The 20,674-nt window shown below is 39.3% G+C and overlaps 2 protein-coding genes across 3 annotated transcripts; both read right to left on the bottom strand.

Annotated features, from left to right (window-relative positions):
• Positions 1-76: 76 nt before the first annotated feature.
• foxn1 (forkhead box N1) lies at positions 77-9,042 on the bottom strand. Of its 2 annotated transcripts, none has more exons than XM_061281302.1 (9): positions 8,140-9,042; positions 6,126-6,255; positions 5,369-5,638; positions 5,121-5,216; positions 4,874-5,004; positions 4,351-4,447; positions 2,922-3,129; positions 2,425-2,853; positions 77-1,724 (listed from the first exon to the last, which is right to left on the bottom strand). In XM_061281302.1, the coding sequence occupies exons 2-9, from the start codon at positions 6,234-6,236 to the stop codon at positions 1,426-1,428; spliced, it is 1,641 nt and encodes a 546-aa protein (XP_061137286.1). In that variant the 5' UTR covers positions 6,237-6,255; positions 8,140-9,042; the 3' UTR covers positions 77-1,425. The 2 variants fall into 2 exon arrangements, with proteins under 2 accessions (XP_061137286.1, XP_061137285.1); XM_061281301.1 differs by having other exon boundaries at positions 5,330-5,638; positions 8,140-9,040.
• Positions 9,043-10,106: 1,064 nt separating this feature from the next.
• Positions 10,107-20,487, bottom strand: LOC133155663 (solute carrier family 13 member 2-like). The gene is made up of 13 exons (XM_061281153.1): positions 17,996-20,487; positions 16,799-16,927; positions 16,576-16,712; positions 16,249-16,496; positions 16,135-16,173; positions 15,050-15,224; positions 14,226-14,348; positions 13,940-14,149; positions 13,688-13,782; positions 13,015-13,118; positions 12,781-12,942; positions 12,183-12,320; positions 10,107-11,907 (listed from the first exon to the last, which is right to left on the bottom strand). The coding sequence occupies exons 1-13, from the start codon at positions 18,095-18,097 to the stop codon at positions 11,779-11,781; spliced, it is 1,791 nt and encodes a 596-aa protein (XP_061137137.1). The 5' UTR covers positions 18,098-20,487; the 3' UTR covers positions 10,107-11,778.
• Between the last annotated feature and the right edge of the window lie 187 nt (positions 20,488-20,674).

Raw genomic sequence — 20,674 nt, 5'->3', positions numbered from 1 at the left:
TGCCTTTGATTTACACCCAATCATGCTTGACACAATTCGAATGAATCTTCACAAGCAAAAAACTCAGGTGGAAGAATTTGTACAAAAGGGACTTTACTGCCATCATCTGTGCAAAATGCATTATTACGTTACAACCACCAAGCGTCTTTCTTTTTTCTATGTACAACAATAAAAGCAAAGCGAGCCATTTAATATGTTGCATTTGGCGCGGATTTTTTTTTTTTAATGTCTCACACACACACACACGCACGCACACACACACGTTCACATCGTCATATGCAAGAATGAAGTACACAATCAAAGTCAATTTGACTTTAAAATGTTTACAAAAGTGCAACTAACAAACTAATTTAACAGAATCACAAAACACCAACAGAACTGATTGACCGACAGGGATGACAAACAGAAAACGACCAAGGTAAAAACAGGAACGACAAGAGACAAGAAGACATGAGACAAGAAATAATCCGACAAGTTCGTGACACACAGACAGGATTTAAATACATACAGGTAGGTGAGGATGATCACACTGATCATGGGCACACAGGAGGGGAGGGGCGAGCACACAGACACACAAACAGAAACTATGTCAATATGGACACAATCGGGGACGAGTCGTGACAACCGAACCCCACCAGTTTCATATGCGCATTCACCGAACCCCTCTTTGGTGAAAAATATTATTATTTATTTAAAAATCCAAGACATTAATGTTTTTACCAGTGCACAAAATGAGCTGTACATGAACATCCCCTTGTTCAAAGGACAAAACCAACACAATGCATGAACTCAAAACAAACTACATACCTGCAAATCAGCATGACTTCTGCTGATGCCTTTGCGAGACCAGTTCAGATATACGTCATCACAAATTTACACGACAAATCAGGTGTGTTCAGTCCTCTGCAGAAGAGGCTCTGCCGAACCCCTGAGATTGACTCACCGAACCCATGTTAAGAACCACTGCTGTAGACAAATTTTCGTATATTGTACTTAACATTTTGAATGTAAGCATTGCAATGGGTAAACTATGAAAGTTTGATTTAAAATAATGGTCATCAATTTGATGACGTCATGTAAAAATAAGTCATATTCACAGAGTGCACTGTGATTTAAGACCACCATCAATTTATATAATCTGCGGTTGAAGTTTGTTTTCCCACCTTGCTCAAATTCTCCATTTCCCCCAAAGAACTTGTGCTGGTTTTGAGTTGACATGGAAATGTATGGTCACACAAGCCATGAGAGGTCTTCTCTATTCTCACTGAGTAGAGAGGTGAACACATTTGGGAAAACAAGCATTTGAGGACTTCCTGGGTCACAAATCCAATGGTGAAGCCGCCTGCTACCGTAACACTCATTCAAAAAACGTGTCAAGGATCTGTCGTTAAGAAGGGGTTGACGGTTGACGGTTACATTGCCTGTTCACACTAAGGATGTGGTGCAACAGGTCAAATATAGCGGCAAATTGTCAGTTGAATAAACGTCGGGATGCCAGCCGCTAGAACACGCGTGTTGCTTCAAGCTCTGTTCGCTCGATGTGTCATCAAACTCTATTTTATGCCGGGCCAACGGTGAGATCTCACTGACAGGCAGCATCATGGTGTCTCCGTAGCTGGGATGGATACAGGATGCCTGTAAACCAGGGGTGATGGTCACGGTCATGGGGGCACTTTGTGGATGTGACACCAGGCTGTCTTCTTGCAACTCTTCCCACATGTCACCTTAAAAACAGGTTAAATTGATAAGTCATTTCAATTGAAACAATTGAACAGTTCAATTGGAAATTTTCCCTTCATACAGTGTATATGGTAAATGAAGTAAAACAGTTTAATAAGCAATAAAAAAAAAAAAATCACTCCACTTTACAAATTATATTAAGTGTATTTAATTCAATTTGAATACATTAACTACTTTTACTTATTGGTTTATTGTTAGTAATACATTTTATTTTATTATTCACAATAAATCATTTAACGTTAAGGTGTTCTAAATGTGACCTTCATTGGCCAAAGAAACTCTGGATTAAATCATTTTCATTCTCAGGATTTTTTTAACTGTCTCTCTCAAGGGTCATTTTGTGATTCCCCGTTTCTGGAATCATTTACAAAAAGGCTGGAAACTTCATGATAAGGTCTAAATTGATGTTTCTAAGAATCTAGTGGATAACTGGTAGGGTGACATATCTGACTAGATGTTCCGTGTGATATTTGTGGTTTTATGTGCAAATTCTGACAGAAAGGTGTTCAATTTAATACAAGATATAGTTTAATTTTATGAGAGGGGTAAATCAATGCAATAAATACATATCATGATAATGTAAATGCCTGGATGGCTGATTTTAAGATCAAGCTGGTCATACCAGGTAGCTGATAAATACGCTAAGGAGTGTAACTCATCAGTAACCGCGCGGGCACTGCCTACCTTTCAACTGCAGATCAGTCAGGCTGGGGTTAAGTACATCCACATCATAAGTATCTCCCTCTAATTGCAAGTCCTGCAGACTCCTTAGACCAACATTAAAGTCGTTCTGGTGGATGATGCTGTAAGCGGGTGGCAGCTTCATAGTCGCGATTAAGTTCATGCTCTCGGGATGGACGTCAGTTGTGTGCTGCTGATCACATGGGGAGCACAGCGCCAATGAGTCGCTAAAATGGGTGTCGGTGAGGAAAGAGGGCTGCTGTGAGGGCGGAGGAGGACATGAATACTGTGGACGTCGACGAGCTCGGCTGGGTTGGCCATGTGTTGGGTTGGAGGACGTTGGCATGGGCCCATAAATGCCAGCAGGTCTTGTGTATGGTGGCGCTGATCGTAGCGTCTTGGGCATCTGTCCAAGAAGATGGTCTAGGTCTTCTGCAGAAAATAAACATGAAGGTGCTTTTCAGTGCTTAACTTGATCTCAAGATGTTCCAGAGTCCCACCTGGTCTCGCCATGCTCCTGCGAACACTGACGGGGTCTTTGCGGCGCCACTTGTACAACTCCTCCTGCATTTTCTCCACTTTGGCAGGATTGAGAGCCCACAGACAACCTTTCCGAGAGGAATTCCCTTTTTTGCCCTCCACCTTTTCAAAGCTTTTGTTTAGAGAAAGGTTGTGGCGTACTGAGTTCTTCCATCCATCGGGGGCTGTCTAGAAAGAAGCAGGCCAAGGGGAGATATTGAATGAGCTTCATAGTACAAGACAGACAAAAGTATTTGAACAGAACATATCCATCCATTTTCTGTATTGTTTTCCTCAAGAGGGTTCTATTGTCAATAATATATTCTCAAGTCTTGCCATTATGTCACAAAATGATGTGATTCTGTTGACTATAGGAAAGACAAAGTAAAGATTTCTACATGTAGTATGTATACATACGTTTAGAACTGTATATATAGTTGGAGTTAGTTGCAGGTGAGACTGCAAATAAATAGTTGCAGCTAAAGCATTTTAACACTCTAATACAAATTCCAACCATGACAAGCAGACTCCATGTCATTTATCTGTCACGTGTTCTGACACTGCAGCATGTTTTTAAAGTGACAGACAATTGCTTGGTACGATGCCATCTAAGTTGTACACATTGATGATGCAAACCTCAGTGCTTAAAAAAAATGAAGTTAATGTAGTCATCAGGGATCTTAGTATGCGCTGTATGAGCAGATTATATTTTGTGACTGTTGTGCAAAGTCCGCAATCTATTTATACAACACACAAACAGCCCCCTTATTAAAGTGTGTCAAGACAACCTGATTTGATGCCTTCCTCATGCCTTTACACATAGTCATGACCAAAATCTCTGCAGCGAGTCAGTCATCATTACAGAAGTAATTAGTATCATCAAGTACATTAAGGCTGAAGATAACAACTGGCAAAACAGGATCCATGGGAAGGGGGCGGGATCCATCCAAACCTATTTATGCTTGTGCTAGTATACTGGAGTTTTTATTGTATTGTGTTTCTATTATTATTATTATTATGGGCGGCTCGGTGGGCACTGGTTAGCACGACCGCCTCACAGTTAGGAGGGTGCGGGTTCGATTCCACCTCCCTGTGTGTAGTTTGCATGTTCTCCCCGTGCCTGTGTGGGTTTTCCCCGGGCACTCCGGTTTTACTCTCACATCCCAAAATCATGCTTGGTAGGCCGACTGACCACTCCAAATTGTCCCTGAGTGCGAGTGCAAATGGGTGTTCGTCTCTGTGTGTCCTGCGATTGGCTTGCAACCAGTTCAGGGTGTCCCCCACCTACTGCCCGATGACTGATAGATGGATGGATGTACGGACGGACGGACGGACGGACGGATGGATGGATTTCTATTATTTTATTTTTATTTTCATGTAGCATAGGTGTGTAACCTGCAGTTGTTGTACCTTAAAGTAGGGGAAGTTTTCAGTCATGAAGCTGTAGATCTCACTGACTGGGAGACTTCCCGTTTCACTATTTTTTAGAGCCATGAAGATGAGAATGCTGCAGAGGAACACAAGAGCATAGTTCTAAATATATATGGAAAAAAACATAAATGATTAATCATAAAAAAGGAATAGCGCGGATTAGGATAACTCCTCTGCAATTTTAAGGTTTGGGGTTCAAATCTGAACTCTGGCCTTTGTTGTGGAATATGCATGTTCTTCCCACACTTGTGTTAAATTTCTGTGACTACCTCAGATTCCAAAAACATATGTAGCACCTGGGATAGACTCCAGCACACCCGAGTGAGAATATACAGTATAAAAAAATGGATGATTAAGTTGCACTAGATCTGTTCAGATAAATGAGCTTTAACCTTGGTACTTACATGTCCGTATATGTCCGTATATATATATATATATATATGTGTAATGTAACTAATTACTGTTACTATTAAAGTTTGGAATCAATCAAATCAATTGTCACCTGTATGAGTAAATTGGTTTGGCGAAGAGGGGCTGCAAGTTGTTTCTCTGATGAATTTGAGACGAGCGACTATGGTGAGAATAACTTGGCTTGCAGGAATGCTCCTCAGTATCGTATGGCCTTGTCACAACCTGTTGAGAACATACAGGGACGATCTGAACATCTCATATCGTCTCTCTTTAGTCAGATTACCTTGCAACACTTCAACAGTTATTGCCTTTGCTATGATGTATTGCACTTACTGTACCTCTTGCAGCGGGCTGGCGGAATTATACGATATATAGCACTGAGAATGGGAACAAGGAGTCTCAGCTGGCACGGGTGGTAGGTCAGGGTAGGAACACTGGAGAGATCATAAAAAGGAATTTGACAGACAAGGAGTTAGAAATCTCATTCAATGGGGAAAAAATACTTAAATAAACTAGTGTATAATGACAATATGGCCCTTCTCATCACCTGACCATTGTAGGTGGATTGTTCCCATAGTGTTTGCACCTCGCTGTTTGATCCAAATGTGACAGAGCACATTTGAGGGCTGCAGAGCTGCTGCAGGCTGCCGAAGGGAGACGAACCAGGGTGAAGACAAATTGTATTTTCGACTGAATCCTCGCTGAGCTGTCGCAGGTAGGGGTGGAAGCGAGATGCGTCGATGAGGCCCTGCCGTCCCGTCTCTTCTACGTTGTGCTTCCTGCTCACAGTTGCGTGCCTTAAGGTGACGGGTGCTCTGGCTTGCTGGCTAAAGCAGACATCACTGCAATGTGTTGTCTGTGAATTACCATGTTACAATATTAACGATGGTACCAGTATGATGCATCCCGCGGAAATTGCTTCAAAACGCTAGCTTCAATCATTTCTAAATATTTGAGGGACAAATATCGTATTTTCCGCACTATAGGGCGCACCGGATTATAAGGCGCACCATCAATGAATGACCCATTTTAAAACATTCTCCGTATATAAGGCGCACAGGATTATAAGGCGCACTTTTAATGAATGGCCCATTTTAAAACTTTGTCCATATATAAGATAAATACATTTAGCCCGCGGACCGGACTTTCTGCTGTAGTGGCTCAATAATGGTCCATATATAAGGCGCAGCTGATTATAAGGCGCGCTGTCGGCTTTTAAGAAAATTTGAGGTTTTTAGGTGCGCCTTATAGTGCGGAAAATACGGTACTTCTTACTGATGACAACTGAATGTAGAAGTGGACTTAACACCAACAACCTGTCTCATCTGCATTGTTGTTATTACCTGTGATTCTGCCACCCGCTCAAGGTGCTCGGGCGAGGTGAGAGGTTTGGCCTGGGAAGTCGAAGGTTTAGACTCATCCTTGCTGGGTGAAAACGATGGAGTGACTGACATTTTGTACCAAGACGTTATTCTGGAAAAATATTGAAAATGCTGTTTATGTTAAATCCGCAACTGCTCGAGTCAATGCATTTTTTCCTGCCTTGCCGCGCCTGTTAATCTCTGATGCAATATCCTATCCTATACTTGACACGGACAGTAAATCTAGTTTGACATGTGCAGGTTAATAAGGAGTAAAAGTTGCTCACTGTGTACATATATGTGTTATCTGATCCCAGCAGAGACTAGAGACACGTGGCCAGTCAAGGTAGCTTCATCTATTTTACATAGAGGAAGCTCTTTAAAGTGCCAAGAAAGCATGGCTTTTTGGTCATGCGACGCCAAATATCATTGAGCCAGACAAGTGTAAACAGAGGAACAGCAATCTAAGTACTTTCTGTCCACTTGAAAAGAGGCAAAAGGGTGAAGGTGGAAATGGAGAGATTGCATTTCATGCTGCCAAGCAGCAAACACGGCTCTGCCTGACTGACATGCACTCAATAGCCTGAACGCATGCACTTAGGCATCAAAAGTTCAAGTGGCACTTTTCGCAACCTGGAAAGTAAACTCAAACTAATTATTATTTAGCATTCCATTTGTACAACTTTATAAATGTACACATTATTTGCAATGTATCAAATAAGAGCTTTTCAACAGATGGATATACATATGTATGCTTGTGTCAGCTTTTGAAATCACTTGCTGCTCTGAAAGATTGTCATAATAAACAAATTTTGATAGATCAAACTAAAATGTCTTCTAAAAATATAGTACATAGTATGGACTGGTTGGTTACACAAGGTTGAAGAATGAAGAGCACTTTTCAAAAATGAGAGAAAAGAAAATCTTGTCTTTTGTTCAACATGTTCAGACTGAGCCAACGAATTGTTTTAACAGGATCAAATTTGCTAGTGTGCAGGGCGGAAAAAACATTTCGATATCAAAATGATTCATTGCATTTTGGAAACAAATGGTTTACACGTTTGCATCACACTTGTGAGGTTCAAGGGTTCCGCTCTTGGCTCAGACCTTCCTTAATGGAGTTTGTAGGTTAGAGGGATGGACAAACGGACAGATGGATGGACAGATGGACGGACTGACAGGCAAACAGGCAGACCGACAGACAGACAGACTGACGGACGGATAGATGGATGGACAAGATCACGAAGTTGAAAATGAAAGTTCATCATTTTTTGCTGCTCAAACAATTTTCACTACAAGGAAGACGTTCCAACACATGCTGACGCATGGCTGTGAATTTGTTTTGATGCTCAGCATTAATTGTCCTTCCCACAAAGTTATGTCAAACTCCAGCTTGTTAAATAATAATAGTGAATAATAGTTATTTCTCCTTTTATGTTTATTGTATTGTTAGCCTGTGCCTGTTTGATTTATTTATCAGTTAGGATGTGTAAGCATCAAGGACGTTTGCCAGCATGCAACTACAAACATAGATCAAACATAGATATCATATATATATATATGTGTGTGTGTGCGTGTGTGTGCGTGTGTGTGTATATATATATATATATATATATATATATATATATATATATATATATATATATATATATATATATATATGTGTATATATATATATATATATGTATGTATATATATATATATATATATATATATATATATATATATATATATATATATATACACACACACACACACACACACACACAAGACCACATCTTTATATGCATCTATATATGCATATATATTACACATATTTTGACCATACTTAAAAGAGCATTTTTGTCAAATATGGTTAGAAAGTGCAAGGTCATATGTGGTAGCACTGATGGATGGCCGCCCTCCACCATTTCAGTTGCCCATCCCTGTCACAAACATACGAGCACTGTAATGTGCAACATAGATTGCAGGAGAGCAGTTAAGACTGGAGACTCACCCTTAATTTAAAACGTGTCAATGGCTTCTTTGTGGCTTTACACCTTCGGAATCCCTCTTAGGTCTCAACACATCCTGGCTCCATATCTTGAAGATGTGCTTGTCAGCGTGCAAATTGTCAAAATGTGCAGTCAATCAGTTGAAGGGCCAGTTTTGGATTCGACTGCTTGTAACATTATCGTCATGCCAGAGTGTGAATGTGTGTGTGTGTCAGTGTGCTTGTGTGTGCGTGTGTGTGTGGCACTCGTCCAACTAAAGACTGGAATGAGATGAGAGATGAGAGAATAAGCAAGACAACCTGTTGCAACAGGTTTTGATGGATGCTCACATTGGCAGCCTTCTCTTCCTCCTTGTGTGACTTGGACATAAGATACACTAAACACTAGATCACACCCGACCAGTGGCACCAGGTGCTTTCATAATTCACACACATTACGAGAAATCAAATGCAGAAAAAACAGCTTGTTAACCGACAACACTTTCATTTACTAGCCAGCTCACAAGAAGCTTAATTGTGCCAAACACAAACCAATTTAAAACTTTCCCACAAATCATCCCGTCAACAACCTCCATAATAAAATTCCTGTTAAGAACAAAGGTAATTCTTTAAATAGTTGAAACCCACAAGTCTTGCACGACCAGAATATGTTGACTAGCTTTATGATTACAAACTACTCGCCCTTCTCAGACAGGTGATGGAGTCGTCCAGTTTAAGTATGTCAAGGGGGAAGCTCACTACTACTAAATAGACAACCCCGTTCACATTTCCCAGAACTGTCAAACAAATGTGAAAAGACGTTGATTGCTTTGATGCCAAATCCGCCCACTGCCTACACTTACCTTGTTCAACGTGACAAGAAGCGGCTGACTCCTGACTGCTTGAAATAATGTTTTGCCTTGTTCACCTCTGCATGTACGACTTTTATTGTTACGCTGCAGCAACAATTTCCATTTCCAGTGCCTTACTCATCATCACTCATAACCTTGTGTGATGGCATCACATAAGTCCCATGATATATTATGACAGCAATTTGAGTGTTTTTTCTAAATTCTGAATACATTGAAGCTTAAAATTTAGAATCCATAAATTATTTTTACCTTGGCAAGTTGGGTTGTTCCATCGTATAGGTGATGTGGCACACAAACTGTCTACCTTGAACATACCATGTTTACGATGAAAGTGCGTGGCAGTGACAGAGGATTTACTGCACGCTGAATAAACGTGTGAAAGCCTTCTGCCAGCAGCTCTTTTCTGCCAAGTTCTTGAGGAGGACGTAATCTGCATGTGTTACTGAAATTGTCTTCAATGATATTGTACATCATTCCTCTGCTCTATGTTAAGAAAATGGTTATTTAGACTATTTATATTATTTTTCAGATGTCGATTGTGACTTTAGGATGAGTGTCAGTCAAATGTACCCAAAACAAATTCAATGAGTAAAATTGTAGTCGTTTCACGTCACTATTTTTGGCATATTATTGAGGTGATAAATGCATAATGTGATAAATTTTAAATACTTTTTATTTTTATCTGTAAATATATTTAAAGATTATCATTTTCCTACCACAGTTGTGCTTAACTTCGCATCGGTTAATCAAATAAACTCTCCATTTTAGGTTATAACATTACATACTGTGGGGTATGTCATGTGGTGTATATACTTTTTCAGTCACTGTCAAAAACGTATTTATGTAACAATATAGCTTGTGGTGTAAAACTGCGCTGTATCATAAAGGGTTATTTTATCATTTCACAAAAGAATAAATGCAAATAATTAGGAACAGCTCTCAGCATGATTTACTGCTTGTTACAAAGATAAAATGAATATTGTTTAATTAATAGGGCTCTGTCAGAACAAGCCTTATGATCTCGCTCACTCGATGTGATTCATTGCAGGTGTTGTGTGCAGGTGTCCTGTTGGTTGAGCGGCATGAAGGAGCATGTTTGTCTTTCATTCAATTCTTTATTTGCATGAGTTTATAAGGACTACAAGTGGAGAGCTAGAAATTGAATTCCATATTAGACATTTTTATGGGAATATTAAAACTATTGAAAGACCACACAGCTGCATGAAGACTTGACTTTTTTTTGGGCTCAGGGAGCGTGTATATGAATGTGGCAATTACATTCCCATCCCCAAGGGTATATATATATACATATACTGCAATGATGAAAACTCGCAGCTGTCTTGTCAAATGGAATTCTCACAGCTTACTGGGGCCGAAATATTCAAAAATAATACTAAATAAGTCAGTCACCTCAGAAGAACAAATGAGAATTTACACATGATAAAAGACAAAATCACACAAAATGATTTAAAAACAAAACAAAAAAACATTCACAGTTTGACGGGAGCGTCTTACCGCTTGTGATATCAAATGATGTCCATCAGTCAAGAAGAAGAAGAATGAGCGTGGTTCAACAGAATCAACATTTTCAACCTCCCTCCAGCATTCAGCAAACACCTGGCCTATTGCCAAAGAGCTCAATGAAATGATTCCAATCAGTTTTCTATACCCAAATTCCTTTCGAATCATTTTGCTGACTTTCACATTGACCTCTTTGAAAGGATTTGTCTTTTGTCCCAGTCCAAGATCCCTGTCCTGATCATGCAAAGGTCACAGCAACTCATTTGATTCCACTTATGAGCATTTCTCTTACATTTACAATATTTATTGTCTCAGAAGCTGAACATAACTCACATGAAAAAAAAAAAAAGGTTACAATCAATTTTAGAGTAACAACCACATTTTCAAAAATCACATTAAAACTTGGTTATTTCCATATGGTCAAGTTCGGGCAGCACGCATACGAAACATATCAGCTCACTTGTAACCGCAGTATGTAAAACAACAACACATCCTTTATTTCCCAGAACAATAATACATTATGAAGTGGAATTGAATGAAATTTAACTGTTTACAATTGAAATGTCTGTATTTGGACAACAGCAAAAATAAAAACTCTATGAACACTTTATTAGGCACCCCTGTGAAAACTAATGAGATTTAATACAAGCGCAGATTTGTTGATACAACTCTTGCAGTTGATCATATAATGTTAATGTACTGGAGTGATTATTGTAGTGGCTCAGAAATATGTACATAGGTACAAATTTAGTAGCTTCTAACTGATGTGACTACATACACAATGTAAAAAGGGAAATCTTAAGTAAGATATAATTTCTTAAATTCGACCTAAATCTGCTTATTTCTCTGTGTTAATTTATTTTTTCATGTGTCAAATTAGCTCTTTTTATCATTTTAATTATATTACTGGTTTTAAGTCTAAAAATACTACTTTCAAGACTGCTGTAGATATGGGCCAACTATTATTTTCTTATTTTTCAAATGTTTGTCAAGTAAAACTTTCTTGTTCTGTTGCAGAGAATTTTGCTTATTTTAAGTATTATTTCTCATAGTTTACCTTTTCTTTTCTTAAAATTTCCAGTGGAATTCTTGCACATTTTTTCCACCGCATTGTGTGTAATCAATTAAAAATATTAGCAAAATGAGTCCTCGTGTTCACCAGAGCAAGTCGATTTGGCCGTGATAGGTCTAAATGCTCAATAAACACAGTTTGATTATCCAGAAATAAAAAAGTGTTACTTGCTGGCACCGTTTTTTCTTGAGGTGAAATTCAAGGAACTTCAGTAACATTTGCCCAACTGGGGAAGGTGTTCAGATCGAACATGGCCACCCCCCAAGTGTTAATGCCGATGTTGATGGTGATGACCCCAAGGAAGTTTAGGATGAATCCAGCCTTGGCCTGAAAACACAAACAATACCATGTTGCAAGTTCTTGGGTTGAATCTCAGATTGTACGCTGCACATAGATTTAGCTTTTGGAGTGCATTCAGTTGATTTGTTAGCTCGCTTTCCACTATAATATATATTGAGGATATTTTGCTTTTACAAGTAAATAATATGATGTGATCAGACATAGGATTAAAATAAGCTGCTTTATAAAATTGGATTCCGGATCTCTGGATTCAAAGCAAACCAGCACCACACACTGGAATATGACATTGTGGAAGGCCTCACCATGTCCATGACTCGAAGGTTGCCATAGGAGAAGGCGATGGCGTTGGGGGGCGTGGCCACAGGCAACATGAAAGCCAAGGAAGCAGCAATGGTGCAGGGAAACATCACATAAAGTGGGTGGATTTTAATGGCGGTGGCCTGTTGGAATCAATGGAAAACATTTATTCTTAGTGAGTGAGTGAGTGAGTGAGTGAGTGAGTGAGTGAGTGAGTGAGTGAGTGAGTGAGTGAGTGAGTGAGTGAGTGAGTGAGTGAGTGAGTGAGTGAGTGAGTGAGTGAGTGAGTGAGAGAGAGAGAGAGAGAGAGAGAGAGAGAGAGAGAGAGAGAGAGAGAGAGAGAGAGAGAGAGAGAGAGAGAGCGAGAGAGCGAGAGAGCGAGAGAGAGAGAGAGAGAGAGAGAGAGAGAGAGAATTTTGGCAGGGTAAGGCTGTAATACTATGCCGTTTAGCAAAAAAAACATGGGAAAATAAAACCAACATAAAATCATGGATTTAATTGTTAAAATGCAAGAAGAGAGGTCAATGCATCATTTTGAGGGGAAACAAGATGGTGGTGAGTGGGAGGACTCAAGGATTGACAGTAGAAAGTGATTGTTCTCACCATTGCACCGAGTATTGGTAAAAACAGAGTGGTGGTAGCAGTGTTGCTGGAACATTCCGTGAACATGGCCACCATCAGACACAGCAAGATGGAGATGGCAAAAGGAGGGATACTCTGCAGCGGTTCCAGACTTTCTCCTAACCACTTGGACAGCCCGGATAGCTTTACCGTAGAGGAAGAACACATAACTGTCTGTGAAGAGACTTCCTCTGGAAATTTGCGGTGTGATTTTACCTCACTACCGTGGGCGAGAGCAAAGCCGCCTCCCAGGAGCAAAAGGATGTTCCAAGGCATTTTTTCATGGACAGTTTCCCAAGTTAGCAGAGGAGGTGCGGGTCCTATTTGAGCAAAGAAGAGAAATCCGTTTAACAAATGGTCAAACGCAGCCTGGGTAAAAGCTTTCACACACGCAACATGCAAAGGTCATAAAAACACCCTCAAGGCAACATATGCCATAAATTAGTAACGGATGTACTAACAAGATGTTGAAAAGTCACAGTGACGTGTCAAAAGTCCGCCTTCTAGAAGCGCCTGTACAATCCATTCGAGTTGGCAAAGAAGAGAAAATTATTTCCGCATAAGCAATTTTGTGCCATTGCAGTTTGTCCAAACTTGACCTTGAAGATAACATGTCAAAATAAGGAAGGAGAATTGATAAGGGTTATTTAAAAAGCCAGAATCAGCTAAATTGCCTTTAACAAGCCCGCAAAGTTACAAACCATATCTTTATGTGTTTGTGTTCAAAGAAAGCAAGGACAGACATGATTGTAAAACTTCTCGTGACAAGCCTGCTGGAAATTTACCTCACTCGATGCAGAGCCAACTACAGTATCACTCTTGATTTTTGTTTCAGATAAGCGCAATTATAAACTACCTAGATTGCACTCTGATGAATGAACTTGCTTACCCTCCTCAGACGACCGGCCACATAGGGGAAATTTGGAGGGGATGCAGAAGAAGAGCGTTGACATAAAAATGGCCACAGTGCCATCTGTGACATACCTGATAAGGAAACACACGTATGGCATGCTTACTGTATAAAATCATGATGATTAAACAGATGAACACATGACAGTTGCATTGCCGCCTAACAACATGCTTACTTGACTCTGACTCTAAACTATTTCTGGCACCGATCAACAGCCTTTGTCATACTCACACTTTGTTTTGGTTGAAGAGAACGGTGGCCCAGCCTGGTATGAAGCCAGGCTCTCTGGTAAACCACAGAAGAACCAGCAGCGTGAAGATAATCAGCACAACGGCCTCTGCAAAGCTCATCCTGCCCAATTTTTTGTACTCATCTTTGATTACCTGGTAGGCCTCCTTGTCACCTGCGCTCTTTGCACCACATCCAAATGTCTCTTTCAGACTGGAGAAGCACAATAAAATATTTTGTTTCGTCATAGCGGGGTTAGCTGTGAACATTCAAAAAGACTTTGACTTACTTAAAGCCCAGAAACATAAACTGCAGCCACAACCAAGCTAAGGCCAGCATGAGAACCATGTTGGGGAATGCAAAGCCAAACCAGCTTGCAAAATTGATGATGCCACCATTTTGAGGGAAAAGCCTTTGGGGGAAAGTATGAAACAATGAATGAACAATGTACGTATCTGTGAAGCAATATTGTGTCAATGAAGTACGGTAATATTGCCATTTGCCTCAAAGCCTTAATAAATTATTTTAACATAGAAAGCACATCTATGGCAGGCTGTTTCTGCATACCTTTTGGTTTTTAACCATATTCGGGGTTACTAACTTGATTTTCCAGTGAGCTATGCTAGCTGTTGTGTGGAGCTACACTGCTGTCTCTTAAATCGTTGTTGAACTGACAAAAGTGTACCAGGAAATAAAGAAACTTACTGAGATACAATTAAATCTTTATGTTCAAACCAATTCTCCCAAAGGAAATGTGAATTGAATTTGATTTGTTCCTAATCTAGTGTCAACTTATCAAAAATGAACTGTCTCGGTCAAATCTTGCAAAATGGCTCTTTATAACAGAGACAATCTTGGGGAAGTTTGTAATTTAAGGTTATGCTGCAGTATCTCCACAAAACATTCTATTGTGTTATTCTTTCTTGAATATATTAACAGGTAGATTGTGTCAGGCTAATATGATAAAATAAATGTTTTAAGGAGCATCGTTAGGAAACCCCTACCCTAGCGTGGGTATTTGCACGGCGTCTTGAAATTGTTTCGATACATTGTGATCTGCAAAGTAAAATAAGATCTTGGATTTTATATTTCTTTGACATTACAAATACATACCCATTAATCTGACCCATCAGGATGACATTGGGTGTGGTTCCCGTCAGAGTGGCTGTCCCTCCAATGCTGGCAGCATAGCACACGCACAGACTCATGCCTTTGGTCAGGTTCATGTACTTCTCTTCTCGCTTGTTTCTATGCTGCTGCGCCATCTCTGGACTCCAAGAGTGACCCTCTGAAGAGAGACATGAGGCTTTCAGTTCAATCTTCTTTAGCTACTAAATGAATATCTACCGTATTTTCCGCACTATAAGGCGCACCTTCAATGAATGGCCCATTTTTAAACTTTGTCCATATATAAGGTGCACCGGATAATCAATAACTCAACGTTGCGCAAACGTTAATATCACACAACACACAAAATAAACACGTAAAGCTTACTTTAATAAATTAGTCCCCGTCCATGAATCCATATTGGTCCACATATAAGGCGCACCGGATTATAAAGCGCACTGTCGGCTTTTGAGAAAACTTGAGATTTTTAGGTGTGCCTTATAGTGTGAAAAATACGGTATATGAACATTTATGGGATTTGGCCTTGGTACTTTTTATATTTGATGATATTGTAATAATTGGGGCTAATATAGTTTAGGATTTTCCATTAGAGTAAGTTTTTATTTCATTTTGAGTTTTTTTTTTTATTCACTTTCAACTCGTTTGTAAGAGTAAGATTGTTAGCTTTTATTATTTTTTTAATCTTTTAGTTGAGTTTTTATTACTTATAGTGTGAGTTTTCTTGTTTTTTTTTCAGTATTTTCTGGGCAGAGCCAGATTTACTAATATATATATTTTTTTTTTAAACATCTCCAACTTTTGCATAATATGATAAGTAAATTACAATTCCCAAATGACTGTTGGACTTACACACATATCCAGAACCTTGCTCAACACTCCAAAAAGAAGCAGAATCGAGTCTAAGTAAAAAGCAACATTTTGTTGAGCTTAATTTATTAGGTAATACAATTTAATTTGCCATTCCTATTAAAATTACACCGAGACCCACAACTATAGTTTTGCCAGTGCTTCCCTACAAGACACCCATCATTATTGTTCTCCCAAACCCAATACAAAAGGTAGAAACCTACTTGGAACCTCATTGTCCGCCACATACATATTATCTACATCTGTATAGGCACAAAGAGAAGAAAATAAACAACCAAATGAATCTGTTTAGCAAAATCATGGGGTGCCAAACTCACCCATGTTAATGTGCCTGTCCTCTAGTTTGACCTCCTTGGACTTGGTAGAGTCAGTCATCTCAAAGCCTTGGTTTTCCAAGCCATCCCTGGCAGCGCGGAGTTCATTGGCTCGTTCTTCAGCATTGGCCTCTGAGTCATTGAGCTGCTGCAGCACGGCATTGGCGATGGGCAGCATCATGGCCGTGGATGCTGTGTTACTGATCCACATGGACAGGAACGCTGTTGTGCCCATGAAGCCTATCATCAGTCTGGAAAGATAAAAAAACACATTTATTGGGCAGTTATTTTGGAAAAGGTCTGCTGCAAATGGAGAATTTGAAGTCTTACAGTGAAGGTTTGACACCGACAAATAGCAGGACTAGGAGGGCAATTCTCTTGTGCAGGTTCCAATGCTCCACAGCGATGGCCACCAGCAACCCACCAATGAAGAGCATGTTGGAGTCTTTCAGGTACTGGATACACACCTGGGCCACAGTGACACGTGTTGGACACGTAAGGCAATTTTCAAGAAACACAAAATAAATGTCATATATTACACGGTTGCAGATACCTCCTCTGACGGCATGATCTTCATCATGGGGAAAAGGATAATAGGGAGCAAGGCCGTCACAGCCAGAGGGATGCACTCTGTACACCAGTACAGCGCCATCAGGATGATCACAAAGCCGCATTTTGCCTCCTGCAATATTAGACGTATTGTACAATCACTAGATAAAAACATTTTGCCTGGCTGAGCTCATAGAACTCACACCAACAGCAAACTAGAGAGAGTGAGAGAGCTCTGTTCATTCATTTTGCAACTTAATCACTGCTCTGTATTAATTATAAAACGCAATAGCGTTAAAAACTGGTTACAGACTTCAGTGGTCTCAAGCGCATCCCTAATGTCATCACCATTACTTAAACTTAAATCATGAAGAACTCCAAAGGTAAAATATCTGATATCAAATAAATTGGAAATATTGAACATAGTATTTGAATGACTATAGAATTAATTGTATGAACTGAATGTTTGTTTTATTAGGACTCTAACATGACAATTACACTATGCGAGGTCACTGATGGGACCTATATCTTCATGGCAACATCTATATAGAAAAAAATATACACACATACGCACACCACGTGCACACACACACACACACGCACACACACACACACACACACACGCACATTGGAACCATAAAATGTGGTGATGTTATGATATGTTTTGATTACTCTCACAACAACACAGTGATGACATGTAGGGTCAAACGCTCAACTGCAGTGTCACTGAAAAATAACGCATTATTGTCCTACACTAAAACAAAAACAAACAAAATGGGAAAAGTTGGAGTGAATTAGCTCAAAATTCCAAGCTATTTCAAAAACAACTTGTCAAATTCTTTTGGAGCAAATAATTTGCTTTCTCAGCTGTGCTAACTAACACTAATGCATTAAATGTCAATTTCTAATCAATAGTTCTTCCAACTTAAATTTCTGTCGTACCCCCCCGAAAAATAGCTGTTGTGTTTACAGTGTAACGTTTATAGGCAATATTGATATCATGTTTGTTACTCACAGACAACTATATTGTATAATACACTCCCGAGTACACTTGCAAATTGCAATATAAAAACACAACTTAGAGCAAGTTTGATAGAAAGAAACAGAGAGCTCCTAGACTGAGTTTGCAATCAACACTAGTGGCGGACTTGCTCTGGTCCATAAATCAAGAGCATCAATCCCAATTGTAAGTCATTCTTACCGGGGTGGGGATGACAATAGGCAGAGGCAGAAGTAGAAGAGGTGTGAGAACTATCACAATATAGTTCCTATATCTCCACAGCCATGTAAGATATCCAGCCATGATCGAGAAGCTTTGCTACACATTCAAAGTAATGAACGAGACAGAGGACCAAAAATTTTTTTGACAATGACAGTTCTAAGGCAACACCAAATGTGATCGGAGTTTAAATAGCAGTAATCTTCATATGTCACTCTGAAATCCATTAAAAATTAACTTCAAAGGAGCCCACGTGTGCTTCCATGTGTGTTCTGATAAGATGATGTGCTATAGAGATAGTAAAAACAGAAAACTCATCTTAATCTGATATGACCACTGCCAAGTTTCTCTCAATGAGAGGGGAGACAAACAAAATCATTCACATGCCTCATTTGGCCATTGTCTACACAACAATGGAGCACTATACCAAAATTATTGTCAGAGAATTGAAGAGCAGAAAGAAATAGAAAGGCAGTAATGTACAAAAACTACTCCAAGTCAAAATTAACTCATAATATATGGTTGTTTCATTTTTATAGACACAAGTTGGAAGGAACACGGAAGGCCAAAGTCCCATTAGATAAGATAGATAGATTGTAAATGACTCATGTGGGCGTGACTTTGACAGAACAATGCTGTGATTTCCATTCGATTCTGCACAAGCGAGAAATGCAGACAAACCAGACGGACCTCCTGCTCTTCCATTATGTGTGCTTGCGTGGAAGTGTGAGAGCAGCACTCGTGATATGTGCACACCAAAATATTTTATAATTACAATAAACAAAACATAAAAAAGAAAAAAAAACATTACATTGCATTGCAGAAAAACAAGCAATTTGTGGAAGATAATGCAAATATTTGGCTCCATGGATTGAAAAGACTATTTATTTATTTATTTATTTATTTGTTTGTTTGTTTGTTTGTTTGTTTGTTTGTTTGTTTGTTTGTTTGTTTGTTTGCCCAAAATGCATAAAATGTTGCATATGCTGTGCACTAAAAGTGAAAAAGGGCCATGTATATTACTTGTAGTAATCGTGTGCTTGCAAAGCTACATTCGTAGCCGGTTGATTTTATTTTAAAAAATCATGCCAAAACCTTTAAGGTCATGAATCATACAATGTTTTTGCACACAAAAAAGTAAGAGTAGAATGTAAGAACTCAACTTCATATGGTTCTCAAATACTTCACCAAATGATTCCCGAGCGCGGCACCGCTGCTGCTCACTGCTCCCCAGGGGATGGATTAAAATCACACGGGGATGGGTTAAATGCAGAGGACAGTGCTTTAGCACGGATAAAAAATAAAAAAGAATCAAGCCTCATTGGATAATAATTAGGAATATTCAGATAAATATTCAAACCCTAGCAGACTGTAACAATACTTGCATGTGCATCATGACATCTCATAAACAGGTGCAGGGGGAAAATACCTGTCATTAATCATCCAATTATGTCATTATCAAGCATTTGGTGTGTCACTTTGGAACTAGTTGACTGGCACACAAAAAAAAAACAGACTTAATTACATCACAGTAATTGCCAGCTCGTGTGGTAGAATGTCCGCCCTGAGACTTGGAAGGTCATGGGTTCAAACCCCGGCCTGGTCATACCAAAGACTATAAAAATGGGACCCATTGCCTCCCTGCTTGGCACTCAGCATTAAGGGTTGGAATTGGGGGGTTAGATCACCAAATGATTCCCGAGCGCGGCACCGCTGCTGCTCACTGCTCCCCTCTTCCCCAGGGGATGGATCAAAATCACACTGGGATGGCTTAAATGCAGAGGACAAATTTCACCACACCCAGATGTGTGTGTGACGATCATTGGGACTTTAACTTTAACTTAACTCTTTCAATTGGTAATCAATTAAGATCATCCGGTTAATGATAAGGTTGGTTACATATACATGACTTAACAGCCATAAGCAGATGGGTCAAGATTTAAATGAAAGGCCAACAAGTCACCCAAACTCATTCATTAATACTTTTCACCCTCATCTACAAATAAATGAACGTAAGCAGTTTTTGCAAACAATAACGGATTATACATTTTTCCTTATTATCACATAAGGTCACCCTCTTTAAATGTTACTAAGGATTCATCCGTCACAATATTAGGTGCACCTGCACAATTTTATACAATATGTACAATACTTTGTAGTTTTCTACCTCAGCAAACTACAACCACAATAACGAATACAAAATATACACCCCCCACTAATAATGTCAATTAAGAGACGAGTTGCTCTTGAATGAGTGTGTATATATACACACGAAATAAAATGTGTAGGGTCACAAATGTTAAGGATACAGGCTTTTGAGTGAAATTTAAAAATTAAGCCAAAATACACTGCAGCCCTTACAGGTTAACCTACCAAAATCTTAATTGTTTACTCTTAGTCATTAGGTTATGATATAGTAAAACACTGGATTCGATCGTACCTAATATTGTAATCTGTGTAATTCACCTCTTAGTCCAGTTGATGTCGCAAAATCCACACTCGAGGATAATCTTTTTGTCATTTGTGGTGAGCTGTTGAAAACGCTGCCATTAACTTTTGATTTACTGGCAAAAACACAACGCGACTTGAAAAAAACCCTTTCATAATGATTGACCAGTGCAGCGTGCATAGAGGGGCGTTTGCAGGCAGTAAGTGAAGTCT

Source organism: Syngnathus typhle, linkage group LG6 (genome assembly GCF_033458585.1).
Source record: "Syngnathus typhle isolate RoL2023-S1 ecotype Sweden linkage group LG6, RoL_Styp_1.0, whole genome shotgun sequence".
NCBI lineage: Eukaryota > Metazoa > Chordata > Actinopteri > Syngnathiformes > Syngnathidae > Syngnathus > Syngnathus typhle.
The sequence above is the reverse complement of the archived record's forward strand: the minus strand, read 5'-3'. Positions and strand labels throughout refer to the sequence as shown.